The sequence below is a fragment of the Ammospiza nelsoni genome, chromosome 22, assembly GCF_027579445.1.
Source record: "Ammospiza nelsoni isolate bAmmNel1 chromosome 22, bAmmNel1.pri, whole genome shotgun sequence".
Lineage (NCBI taxonomy): Eukaryota > Metazoa > Chordata > Aves > Passeriformes > Passerellidae > Ammospiza > Ammospiza nelsoni.
In genome coordinates, this window is record NC_080654.1 from 18,037 (window position 1) to 30,805 (window position 12,769).

Here is a 12,769-nt window from a genome sequence, read left to right on the forward strand (position 1 = left end):
TTTCCATAGGGGAAAATATTCCAGGGAGGATCTGCAGGTCTGGATTAGTGGTGAATTAAAATCCCTGCTGCTAATTAGCTATTTCAACTTCCTCCCCAGTCCTCTTATGTCCTGCTTGTTTTCCTCCTCCACAGCTCAGATCTCCTTCCTTTGATTTCAGCCTGGGTTTGTTTTTTCCATTTTTGTTTTTTCTTGTGTGGTTTTGGGGGTTTTTTTGCTGGTTTTGTTGTTGTTGTGGTGGTGTTTTTTAAGCATGAAATAATTTGGGACAGAGCTGCCCTTTCCTAGATTCGTTTGCAAGGAATTCTTTTAAATCCTTTAAAAATCCTTTTTTTTTCCTTTTAAACTGGGTGATCTTTAGTTTTTTGACAATACAGAGGCTATCATTAATTGCGTGTCAGAATTCTTATTTACAGTAAATGCATTTACACAAACACATCTTCTGCCAGAAATAGCTGATATTTGTCCTGTTTTTCTAACATACAACACAAAATATGATTTTTCTCTGAGAATGATTTGTTTGGAGTTTTCTGGGACTTCTTACCTGAATGGAATTATTAATGCCATTTTTGCTTTTTGCCTTTTTATTTTTGGGCCTAAACTGGGCAATTTGAAAAAAAAAAAAAAAAGTGGAAGAAAATATTTTTTTACAATAAATTGTTTTTCTGTTCTCTTGGGGAAAAGTGGAATGGTGGAAGCTGGGAGTGTGGCAGGAATTGGTTTGTGACTGCTGCCAGCTCTGTTATCCCTGTTTTTTAGGAAGGATTTGCAACATCTGGGAACAATTCCTTGCCTGGCTGCTGGGAATGTGCAGTTCCCCATTGGCTGGCAGTGATGTCACTGCTTTCTGGGAGGTTTTCCCTGCTTTTTCCTCCCCATTATCTGGGTGCCAGCAGATAATTCCTGTCCTGTTTGTACATCAACTTTTTCTAGCCTCTATTTGCAATTATAATGAACTCCATGGTGGGGCAGAACCATTTGACAAGGGCAGCACAGGAGCTTCAGGGCAGGGAAATGAAAAAATAAAAATGCTCAGTGCTGAAGCAGGGAATAAAAATCCCCTGGAGCAGAATCTTGGATGAAATGAGCTGATTTCAGGGCCAGTCTCTTCGCACTTTATATAAACCCTCATTCATCCCAAGCCTCATCTCAGCACAGACAATTTCTCCTTGCTCAAATAAAATCCTTTTGCTGATGAGGTTTTAGCAGAGCTGGGGAGTCCTGGTGCCTTTGAGGGAATTCCTGGTGGAGCACAGGAATTCTTTTGCAATTCCAGTTCTGCAATTGCTCCTTTGGGAGCAGCCTTGTGTGGATAATGGGGCACAGCTCGGAAGCTTTGGCTTAGGATTTGAGCTGCCTCTGACTTGATGGGAAATAATTATTTCCAGCTCAGAAATGAATGTGGCTGTTGGGAAGTTGCTGTCAAAAATATAAATGGCTCTTTTGGCTATTTCTTTAGTCACTGGGATGCCTTGGGAAGGCTGAGCTAGAGCAGAGTTAAAGAATAAAGCAGGGATTTATGACAAGTTTCTCCTCAGTGGATCCACCTTGGGCAGCACAAGAGCCCAGCCAGGGCTGCACCCGAGATGAACCAAAATGGTCCCCAAAATGAACCCAGGATGAACCAAAATGGTCCCAAAAAATGGATGATCAGTCACAAAAAAATGCTTTAGTCCACTGGCATCTTGGAGTGAATTGTCCAATTCCAGCTTTAGCCCATGCAGTCCCATCCTTGTTTTTCTCTCTCCAGCCCACGGTGTTTGTGCTCCTGGGCTGAGATTTGTCCTTGGTGCCCAGCTGGAGCAGGAATTGTTTTGTCTCCTTGCTCTGTGCACAGAGCTCACCATCCCACAGTATGAAGCCCAGACCCACCCACTAAAGCAGCACAGAATGTGAAAAATAGAAAAGCCAAAACCTGAGGCATCACCTGGGATCAATCCCTCACGAGGCTCTCCCTGAGCTCAGAGAAACACCAAGAGCTGCCGCTGTTCCTCAGTGGGAGTTTGAATATTGTACTCTTGCTGCTGACAAATTAATCAATATTTCGCCAGATGAGATTTGAGATATGGGATTTAGGATAATTCCCAAGTACTCCACAGAAGAATTCCTGGTGCTTGCAGGAATTCTGTGCCCATCCAGGCTGATGTTTTCACGTGGAACCTGAATTTAAGCTGAATTTAACCTGTTTTTCTGCAGGTTTGGCAGGAATCCCTGCACTTCCCCTCAGATCCTGGAAGTTTGGCTGTACACTTGGAGAAGCTGGTGGGATTTTGAGCATGTAATTTTGTGTAATTCTGGTTTTTTTTTCTGTTGGCAGCTGGTCCTGGCTGAGAGCTCCCACTCTGACACAGGCTCCCAATGCACCGAGAGCCACGTGGAGCTGCCCCCAGCCCTGGAGAGGACAGGAGGCATCGGAGACTCCAGGCCCCCCTCCTTCCAGTAAGCCCCAATTTATTAATCAGATTCTCATTTAGCAAATTGATTTATCAAATTCTCATTCCCATCTATTTCTCACCCTCATTTCCCTTCCTGCTCCAAGCCAGCTGTTTGTTTTTGTGGTTATAAAAATCAAATATCGAGGAATAAAAAGGGGGCCTGAAAAAACCCTTTCATTCTTAGAGTGAAATATTTATCTAAAATATTTATCCAATATGAGATATTTGTCCAAAATATCTCATTTTCCTGGCCCACATCATTCCAGTAAACCCAAATTCTCATTGATTTATTATTGATTTATTCCATCTATTTCTCACCCTCATTTCCCTTCCTGCTGCAAGGCAACTGTTTGATTTTTATAAAAATTAAATATTGAGGAATTTAAAGGGGGATGGGACTGAAAAACCCCTGTCATTGATAGAGTAAATATTTATCCAAAATATCTCATTTTTCCAGCCCCCATCATTCCAGTAATTTACATTTGTTTGTGAAATTCTCATTCCTATCTCTCACCCTCATTTCCCTTCCTGCTGCAAGCCAGCTGTTTGTTGTTGTGGTAATAAAAATTAAATATTGAGGAATTAAAAGGGGGATGGGACTGAAAGCCCCCTGTCATTGTTACAGTGAATATTTATTTAATATGAAATATTTATCCAAAATATCTCATTTTCTCAGCCCCCATCATTCCAGTAATTCCCACTGATTTATCAAATTATCTTTCCCATCTATTTCTCACCCTCATTTCCCTTCCTGCTGCAATCCAACTGTTGTTGTGATTATAAAAATCAAATATTGAGAAATTAAAAGGGGGATGGGACTGAAAAACCCCTGTCATTGATAGAGTGAATATTTATCCAATATATTTATCCAAACTATCTTGTTTTCCTGGCCCCCATCATTCCAGTAAGCCCAAATTCCCATTGATTTATTATTGATTTATTCCCATCTATTTCTCACCCTCATTTCCCTTCCTGCTGCAATCCAGCTGTTTGTTGTTGTGATCATAAAAATCAAATATTGAGGAGTTAAAAGGGAGATGGGACCGAAAACCCTCTGTCATTGTTGAGAGTGAAATATTTATCCAAAATATCTCATTTTCCAGCCTGTTGTGGATGAGTTAAGTAGGGAGGGAGCCCAAAATGCTTTTTGCAGTGATTAGTGTGTTCTGTGTGATTAGGGAGGCTGCAGAGGCAGCTGAAGGCTGCTGGCAGCAGGGAGAATTTCCACCAGGAATAATAATTACAATTCCATGGCCATCCAGAGGCTGCCAGCCTCAGCTGTGGCTGGGAATATCTGCTTTGATATTCTTATTTCCTCTTCCTGATCCTTAGATATCTTCATTTTCCAGGGAATTTCCACCAGGAAAAAATTCCTCTTTCCACCAGGGGAATTTAAAGCAGGGCGTTGTGCTCTTAGGCTGTGTTTGGAGAAGGAAATATGGCCTGGATTTGCCTTTTTTTCAATTTTTTTTTTTGGGATGGATGTTGCCTGGAAGAGCTCTCTATGTTATGATTCTTTTTAAAATAAACCTTTTAGCGGACAAGAAATGCTGGGAAATCCTGGCAGTGCCTTGCTAGGGCTGTGCTGCCCTCCTGTGTTCTGATCTGGCCAGAAAATAAAACCAGGCTTTTGTCTTTCCTGGCCTAAACCTGCCTGGCACAGCTGCAAGCACCAGCTTTGTTTAAAAAGATAATTAGCTGATAATTAGGCACGAGGTTTGTGGGTCTAATGCCCTGCTGGTCCTCCTGCTTTGTTTTTTTGGTTTTTTCCCCTTCAATTTTTGCTTCACCATTGAATGAAATCAATATATATATAAATATTATAATTAATTAGATATAACATTTATATATTATAAAATATATATTATATTTATATATATTTTATATATTATATTACATGTTATGTATTATACAATGTAATGTATAATACATTACATATAATGTAATGTATAATATTTGTTATATAATATAATTTAATAATTATTAAAGAAATTAATTTATTTACTAAATTATTTGGCTCAGCACTGGGGGAAAAGGCAGCTGTTTTTTTTTTATTTTTGCACCCTTTTCAATGGTGTAAATCCCATTTTAGAGGCTGGTTTGAGTGAGGATCCTGAGCAGGAGTCAGCAGATGGAGCTGCTGGGATGGACAAGAGTGACCTGAGCCACATGTGTGTCACCTCTTCCCTTTGCCAGCTGTGCTGCACTCAACAAGAAATGTTAAAAAATCTGTTGGCAGCACTGAAATCCCCCTGGCATTTTGGTAGGGAGTAAAATATGTCCCCTTGGTAGGTATTAAAATGTGCCCCCAGATGTTTTCCTGAAGGACAGCCTTGATGTCCTCATGGCTGTGGTGGGCACGTCACCCATCACATCTGTGCTCAGGGAGTGGGGTGGGCAGGAGTTCTGAAATGGGGAAATAGCTTCACCCTCAGGTGCTTTGGGGTTCTCTTTTCACCCCTCAGGTGTTTTTTTATTATCTTTTCACCTCTCAGGTGGTTTTGGGTTGTCTTTTCACCCTCAGGTGTTTTTTGGGTTCTCTTTTCCCCCTTGAGGTGTTTTTAGGTTCTCTTTCCCCCCTGAGGTGTTTTTGGGGTGTCCCATCAGCCTGGGCCAGCGTGCAGCGCTCACCCTCAGCAGTTCTGTCCCCTCTGCCCCAAGCTGCTCCCGGCTGGAGCTGCCTGGGTGGGAAGGGGACCAGCAGAATAAGGCAGTGATTGTCCCCCTGTGCTCTGTGCCAGCCCCAACGCTGCCAGCAGCAGGGATGGCCTGGACAACGAGACAGGAACCGAGTCCGTGCTCAGCCATCGGCGTGAGCGGCACCGGCGCAGGAACCGCGAGAGCCACGAGGACGGTGAGTGCCTCCTCATCCTCCCCTCCCTCATCTTCCTCATGGCTCCCAGAGCAGCAGCTCCTCTGTGGGGTTTGTGAGGGTCCCCAGGATGAGGTGAGAGAAGAGAATCTGACTTTGTGTTCTCAGAAGGCTGATTTATTATGATATGATATGATGTTAAATAACATATGATATGATATAGTCTATTCTCTATTCTATATTCTATTCTATTAGCTTATATACTAATTTATTTTATATTATATAATATTTTATTTTATATTACATATTCTCTTATATTAATGATGTTATGTTATATTATATTATGCTATACTACATTATACTATACTAAAACTATACTAAAGAATACAGAAAGGATACAGACAGAAGGTTTAGCAAGAATGAATAATAAAAACTCATTGCTGACTCCTCAAAGTCTGACACAGGTGATGGTGATTGGTCATTAATTAAAAACAATTCAATGAAACCAATAAAACATGCACCTGTTGGTAAAGGATCTCCAGCCACATCCCAAAGCAGGAAACACAGGAGAAGCAATCAGATAATTATTATTTACTTTTTTCTCTGAGGCTTCTCAGCTTCCCAGGAGAAGAAATCCTGGTGAAGGGATTTTTCAGAAAATATCACAGTGACACTCCTCCTCCTCCCCAAGAGACTCCTGGCTGCATTCCTGCCAGCTTTCAGGGAGTCTTCATTATTATTTTAATGCAATAATTTGATAATTGCTCTGAAACTCTTTGAAGCTCATCGTTTTTGCCAGAAACACTCCACAGTGAAGTGGCAGAGAGATTGTTTTTGACAATGTGCAGAACTTTGTGTAGCATGAGAAGATGAATGGCTTGGCTGTTGATTTCTCAAGGTTTGGATCAGCTGTGGTGTTTTCTGCTGGTATAACAGAGGCTCTGAAGATCTTTTTTTACACCTAAATGCGCCCAAAGTGCAAGCATAAAATGCAGAACTCCATCTCTTGCCTCTGGTCTGTACATCAAAGGAAGCTTGGGTTTTTCATTCATTGCCAGACAAGAATTTCCAGGCTTAATTAAGAATTAATAGGTGCCACCCATTGTGTTTAAAATGGTGCAGAATTTGGAGTACTTGGGCCCAAGAAATGCCATCACAGCTTTATTCACAGCTCCACCCACCAAAGCATTTGCCTCCAGTTAGAAATCAGATTTCTACTGAGGGATTCTGTTCGTTTAACCCTTCCAGAGGGTCACTGATGAGGAGTGAATGGAAATCCCTCAGTGGGAGGAGCAGAGCTGTCTGTGCATGATCCTGACTGCGTATTCCTTTGGGAACTGACAGAAAGAGGCAGAATCCTCTCACAGTGTTGATTAAAAACTTGTTGCAGGAAGAATGTGAAAAGGGGAGTTGTTTTAAGCATGAAATCAGTGCCAGGGCACGTTTTGCTCTGGATATTTTTGGCATAAGAGCTGGTGTTGGTGGATGGAATTGTGTGAGCATTGTAGTGGTCAGAAACCCATTCGTGCATTTCCCTTGAGAAGGAAATGGGATTAGTTTCCCTCCTTTTACCAAAGCCCATACAAGAACCTTACTACAGTCACAAACATTACTTTTCTCTGAATTTAGGCCTTCTGCCTGCAGCAGGTGAGTTCTGTTAGTGTGCATAGAGCAAGGAGAGCTACTTTAAGACATTATTCAATGTCCATGGTGTTTCTGTTGTCATAACAGTATTAAATTTAGCAACAACAACATCCAGTACAATAACAACACCAGGAGTGTGTTGTTTTCAGTGGAAAGCAAATCTAAAATGCACAGTTCAGCTCTGTGTCCTGAATTGCACTGTAAGAAGTCAAATACCCAAAACCTGGGAAGGATTTTAAGCCCTTTTCATAAGAATGATCACGGGGTCACTCTTTTCTTGCACCTGCAAGTCTTGTATGGATGTAAAATGGGGCAACAGCCTTTGGAGAAGGGGGACAAGGATGGGGAAAGGGCTGTGACACCTGGATCCAGCTGCTGTGTGCTGGGAAAATCCTCCCTGAAATGCAGTGAGAGTGTTTGATGTGCTCCTGCAGGGACTCGTTTGAAATGCCCAAATGACAGCCCTGGTGCTTGGCAGAGGGATCTCCTGCAGCTCTGTGTTACTCACAGCTTTGTGCCAGAGGATTTATTCCAGAGGCACAGGAACAGCTCACCCCAGCTGGACAATTTGGAAGTGTTTGGTACAAAGAATCACCCACCCTGGCAAAGAGGATTTCCCTGGGTTCCCTCAAGGGAAGGCAGTTCTTGTTCCACAAGAAAGCAGGACCAGGGTGTTGCAGCCTTCATTTCAAACAGGTGAAGTGAGAAAAGGTGTGAAGGTGCCATTTGGGAACAGAAACACTGAGCTGGAACCTGAACAGGTCAGGCTGAGCTCAGAGCACTGGAATTGAGAGGTTCCACAGAATGAAGGTTGGGAAAACCCCAACACTAAACATTTTTTTGTGCTTCTCTCCATTTTAATTTACAAAAATTGCTTCCTAATTTTACTGGAAAACATTGCCAGCTTTGAAGTGCAGCAAGATCCTTGCAGAGGTTTGGTTTGGAGTTGGGGTGATGAGAATTCTCCAGATTCTCCAGGGATAATAAGCAGTGTGGTACCACAGGTGGGTTGTTCAGCACAGCTGCCTGAATATTTCCCTTCATTTCTGCAGGGTTACTCACCCCAAAAAAGCTGATTTTGCTGAATTCCACACACAGAGTGATAAATATTGATTGCAGCTGGAGGGTGTGGGACACACCTGGGTGATCTGACAGTGTTTTCACACCTCTTCCCATTGAAAATGCAAAAGGATTTGGGGTATCCCTAAGTTCTTCCACCCCTTTTCCATAAATTGCATTCCTGTTTTAAGTGCACAGACAATTAATCTCCATCTGTGCTTTTATATTCTCTGATTTTAAAATAATCCCCACAAAGATGGTGCCTTGAGGAATGGAATAAAACTGCTTTTTTGGAGCTGTGTGACACTGCAGATACAAACATCAAGAAAACCTCGAGGAAAACCAATCTGGAAAAAAAAACATCAAGATGTCAGAGCTACCAACAAATGTCCTCATTGCTTTGGGAGGTTGACAAAGTTCTTACTAAGTGAAAGTAGATCTAGGATCTTAATTGGGGTGGTGGGAGGTCTGCCTGGCACATGTGCTGGGGACCCCCGGCTGGGAAGAACAAAGCTGCCATGTCAGTTTGGTGAGCAGGAGTGGGAAAGGGGACTGCGGGAGCTCTAATTAGGGAGGTAATTAAGGGACAAGATGGTTTTTTTGGATGTTGAGGAATGTTTTATAGCTGCTGCTGGGTTCCTGACAAGTCTGCAGATGTCAATGTCGATGCTGAGGTTTCAACACCCACTTTGCTGTGGGGTCAGTTTAACTCTTGAGCAGCCAGTGAGAAATGCTGGAGAACCCTTCATGTGGGCAGGCTCACAGATCCCCAAATATTTGGGAAGAGGAGCAGCTGCAGATTTCCCCTGGCTGCTGCAATATGTGGAGTTTTAACTGTGATTTATGACTGCAGGAGGGCTGGGACTGCAAAACAGCTGGGGTGGGCATGTTGGGCCTGACTGGGGTGGAGGGACTGGGGCTGTGTGAGGATCCAAAGAACTTCAGTCCCAAGGCAAGTCAGGGCACAGGAATGCGCCCATAAGGTAGGATGACTAATAATAAAGTGCTTTTCAGACCTTCTGATATCACTTTGTCTTTCCTCAATACCCCTTCAGTGACAATCAATTATCCTTTTTCTTTCTTGGTTTCTATGTCAACCTTGGTAGGAAATTCTTTCAGGGGATAAACGTGGATCCTCTTCTCAAACTTCTCTCTGGCTCAAAGAATTCACTGTAAAACCTCTCCTATATCTCCTGCTGTGGTGCCACAACCCCACTGTAGCCACATTTCTCTTCACAGAGAAAAGCAAGGCACAACTTCCCAAGAGTATTTCTGGGATTCATATTCTCTAAACCTCAGAGCAAGGAAAAATAGTTCTTATCTCATTTGCTGCGCCTGTGTTTGTGCAAAATTAGAATGCAAGATGGAGATTGTTTACCCAGGGGGATGGAGTTTTGTTTCATTGGCCTGTCAGGGCCAGTTGCATGTGTGGGGACTGTTGGGTGATAGTCACCAGATGAGTGCAGTTGAATGCTTGAATGCTTGGAAAATTCAGTTTAGATGTAATGGAATATAGTGTAATATAATATAGAATAATATAGTATATATATATATATTCATATATATGCTCATAATAAATAAATAGTATAGTATATATAATATACTATAATATAATGTATACTACAGTAATATAATATGGAATAATATAGTATAATAAAGTAATTAATTAACCTTCTGATATCAATGGAATCCTCCTCATCATTTCCTCTACTTCATCAGAGGCAAAAATATCTATGATATTCCCCTGGGCTGTAACACTCTATTGTAGTAAATATAATATGATATAATATCATATAATGTCATATAATATGTAATATCATATAAACATACTGTAGTATAATATAGTAAAAAAAAGTAATTAATTAACCTTCTGATATCAGTGGAATCCTCCTCATCATTTCCTCTACTTCATCAGGGGCAAAAATATCTGCAATACCCCCCTGGTCTGTAATACTCCTTTCCTGTGCCCTGCAGTCCCCAGGATCAATGGGCACCCCAAGCTGGACAGGCACCGGGAGCATCCCCCTGGCTACGACAGCTCCTCCACCATGCTGAGCAGTGAACTGGAGTCCAGCAGCTTCATCGACTCTGAGGATGATGACAACACCAGCAGGTACAGCCCTGGCAGGGACACAGCGCTGGGCACCTCTTGGGCTCCTCGTCTCTTTCTTTTTTTTTTTTTTTTTCTGGTGGGGGGGGTATGGTTTTTTTGGGTTGGTTTTTTTTTTTTTTTTTTTGTTTTTTGTTTTTTTTGTTTTTTTTTCCTTTCATTTCTTTAGTGATTTTGATACCTTGAGAAGGAACAGAGACTAGATAAAGAATAAAGTAGGGATTTAGGAAAAGTTTCTCCTCAATGGATCCACCTTGGGCAGCACAAGAGCTCAGCCAGGGCTGTACCCAGGATGAACCAAAATGGTCCCAAAATACATGGCCAGGCACGGGGTCTCTCACTTTGATCAGTTCTGCTCCATTTGCATCTTGGAGTGAATGGTCCAATTCCAGCTTTAGCCCATGCAGTCCCATCCTTGTTTTTCTCTCTCCAGCCCATGGTGTTTGTGCTCCTGGGCTGAGATTTGTCCTTGGTGCCCAGCTGGAGCAGGAATTGTTTTGTCTCCTTGCTCTGTGCACAGAGCTCACCATCCCACAGTATGAAGCCCAGACCCACCCACTAAAGCAGCACAGAATGTGAAAAATAGAAAATCCAAAACCTGAGGCATCAGTACAGAATCTGAAAAACAGAAATGCCAAAACCTGAGGCATCACTTGGAGCACACGTTGTTCATCAGTGCCATCTCTGTGTGGAATCACTGCTCAGTTTTTGGGTCGAGGGTCTGGGCCAAATATATAATTCTATGAATTATACCTATAAGTTACATCTAAAGATATTTTTGTTTTTCTTTAAGAAGTCTTTACCTCTGTTATTGGCTCCAAACCACTGCTCCAGTTGAAAGAAAAGCTCTGCTTCTCTCCTTTTCATAGCAACAATGGCCACATTTCCAGATCAAAGCACTCTGCCTACCTATTTATAAAGCAGTGGTATGAATATTAAAACAAAATACTGTCAGCAGAGGTTCCTAATAAGTGTGCACTTTACTGGAGCTCAGTTATAGAGGAATACCTGGGTAATTGCATACTCTACTCTGAGACCTATGAGCAGTTCAGGAATTCATCAAAGTTAATGCTGTTGCAAAGGCTGCCATGGATTTGTGGCTTCTTCATTATTTCTTTCTTTTTGTGTAGGCAGAGTGTGTGAATTATTCCCTACTTGAAAAATACCTCTCATTTCAAGACATCTTTGTTATATCTAAAGATATAGATTTTTGTTTTTCTTTAAGAAGTCTTTAAGCCAATACATTTCATGGATTTAAAATATTTCTTTTCTTGGATGTAAAACAAATCTAAAGTATTTTCTTTCCTTTTCCTGGCCACATTATCTGGAATATTCTTCATTTTCCTGGCCACTGGCTCTAGAGCTGTTGTTCATCCCAGTGGACTCTGAAAATCCAGCGTGGATTGGTCAGAGGACAACAGGGTGACAGATCTCTGGTGGGTCACAGTGATCTGCAGCTAAAACAAATAAGGCAGGATGTGGTAATTTTGATGAAACCATGAGATTTTTAATAAAAACAGCAAAAAGCAACTACTCCTGGAGATCCTGAACCCCTTGATGTGCTTACAAACATGATCAGCTTTTGGGTCTTGGTGGATCTGTTGGGTCTTGCAGCTGGTCAGGGTTTAAAGACCTCACAATTCTGATTAAAGGCTGAGAGTTCCCAAAGGGCTGAAAGGATAACTAAAATCCACATTAGAGATTTAGTCCTGAATTAGTTTCAAGAATTTATTTTGCACTCCCAGTGAAGTGCAGGGTGTCCCTGCACATGGCAGGTGTTGGAATAAGATGAGTTTAAGGCCCCTTCCAACCCAAACCATTCAATGATGAGATACAAAAAAGCACTTTTCTGGATATTTCCCTGCATGGAGGGATGGTCCTTAACCCTGAATGCACCCAAAGCTTTCAGGGCTTTGAGCCCTCCCCCAAAACCTGGAGCCCACAACAACAAAACCCTGCAGGTGATTTGTGTTTCTTGTAAATAAATGAATAATTTCCGTGGCAGCCAGCAATGCAGTGGGGCAGGATTAGCTCAGGGTGGCCACATTAGAGCAGACCCAGCGAAATCTCACGGTATGAATAAAATAATAATAAAACTTCCTGAGTCTGACCTGAGAAGAAAGAGATTCTTGGAAGCTGCTGCTCCTGCCTTTCCCTCTGGAGGCTGGGCAGGAGTTTTTGGCACAGGAGGAGCTGCCAGGCCAGCTAGTCAGGAAGAACCACTGCAGGAATGCTCCAAGGTATGCTGCTGTGTTCCAGGGGTGATGATGATGTTCTCAGGCACAGGAGACTTGGTGCTGGCAGGGAGAAGTTTTCTGTAGAGGCAAATCAGGCAAAGAGCAAATGGAGAGGGTTCCAGAGCTGCTGGAGGCACCAGCCTGGGGACAGAGGAGGGATCCGAGGGGTGAGTTTGGCTCCTGAGGAACACATCCCCTGGGGACAGAGGGGTCTGAAGGGTCAGTTTGGTTTCTAACAGCTGATGGACACATCCTCTGGGGTCTGAGGGGTGAGTTTGGTCCCTGATGGACACACCAATGCGGGGACAGAGGGTCTGAGGGGACAGTTTGGAATTTGGTTCCTGATGGACACATCCCCTGGGGACAGAGGGGTCTGAGGGGACAGTTTGGAGTTTGGTCCCTGGTGGACACATCTCCTACGGATTGAGGGGTCTGAGGGCTCACTTTGGTTCCTGAGGGACACTCCAGCTTG

At 42.7% G+C, this 12,769-nt stretch overlaps 1 protein-coding gene across 2 annotated transcripts in view; it reads left to right on the plus strand.

Moving 5' to 3' along the window:
- Positions 1-12,769, plus strand: part of DVL1 (dishevelled segment polarity protein 1) — a 49,820-nt gene that overhangs the window by 17,234 nt on the left and 19,817 nt on the right. For both annotated transcript variants that reach the window (XM_059487358.1, XM_059487359.1), the window contains exons 3-5: positions 2,318-2,439; positions 5,177-5,289; positions 9,925-10,063. In XM_059487358.1, the coding sequence (XP_059343341.1) occupies positions 2,318-2,439; positions 5,177-5,289; positions 9,925-10,063 (374 nt within the window). The remainder of the gene's footprint in view (positions 1-2,317; positions 2,440-5,176; positions 5,290-9,924; positions 10,064-12,769) is intronic.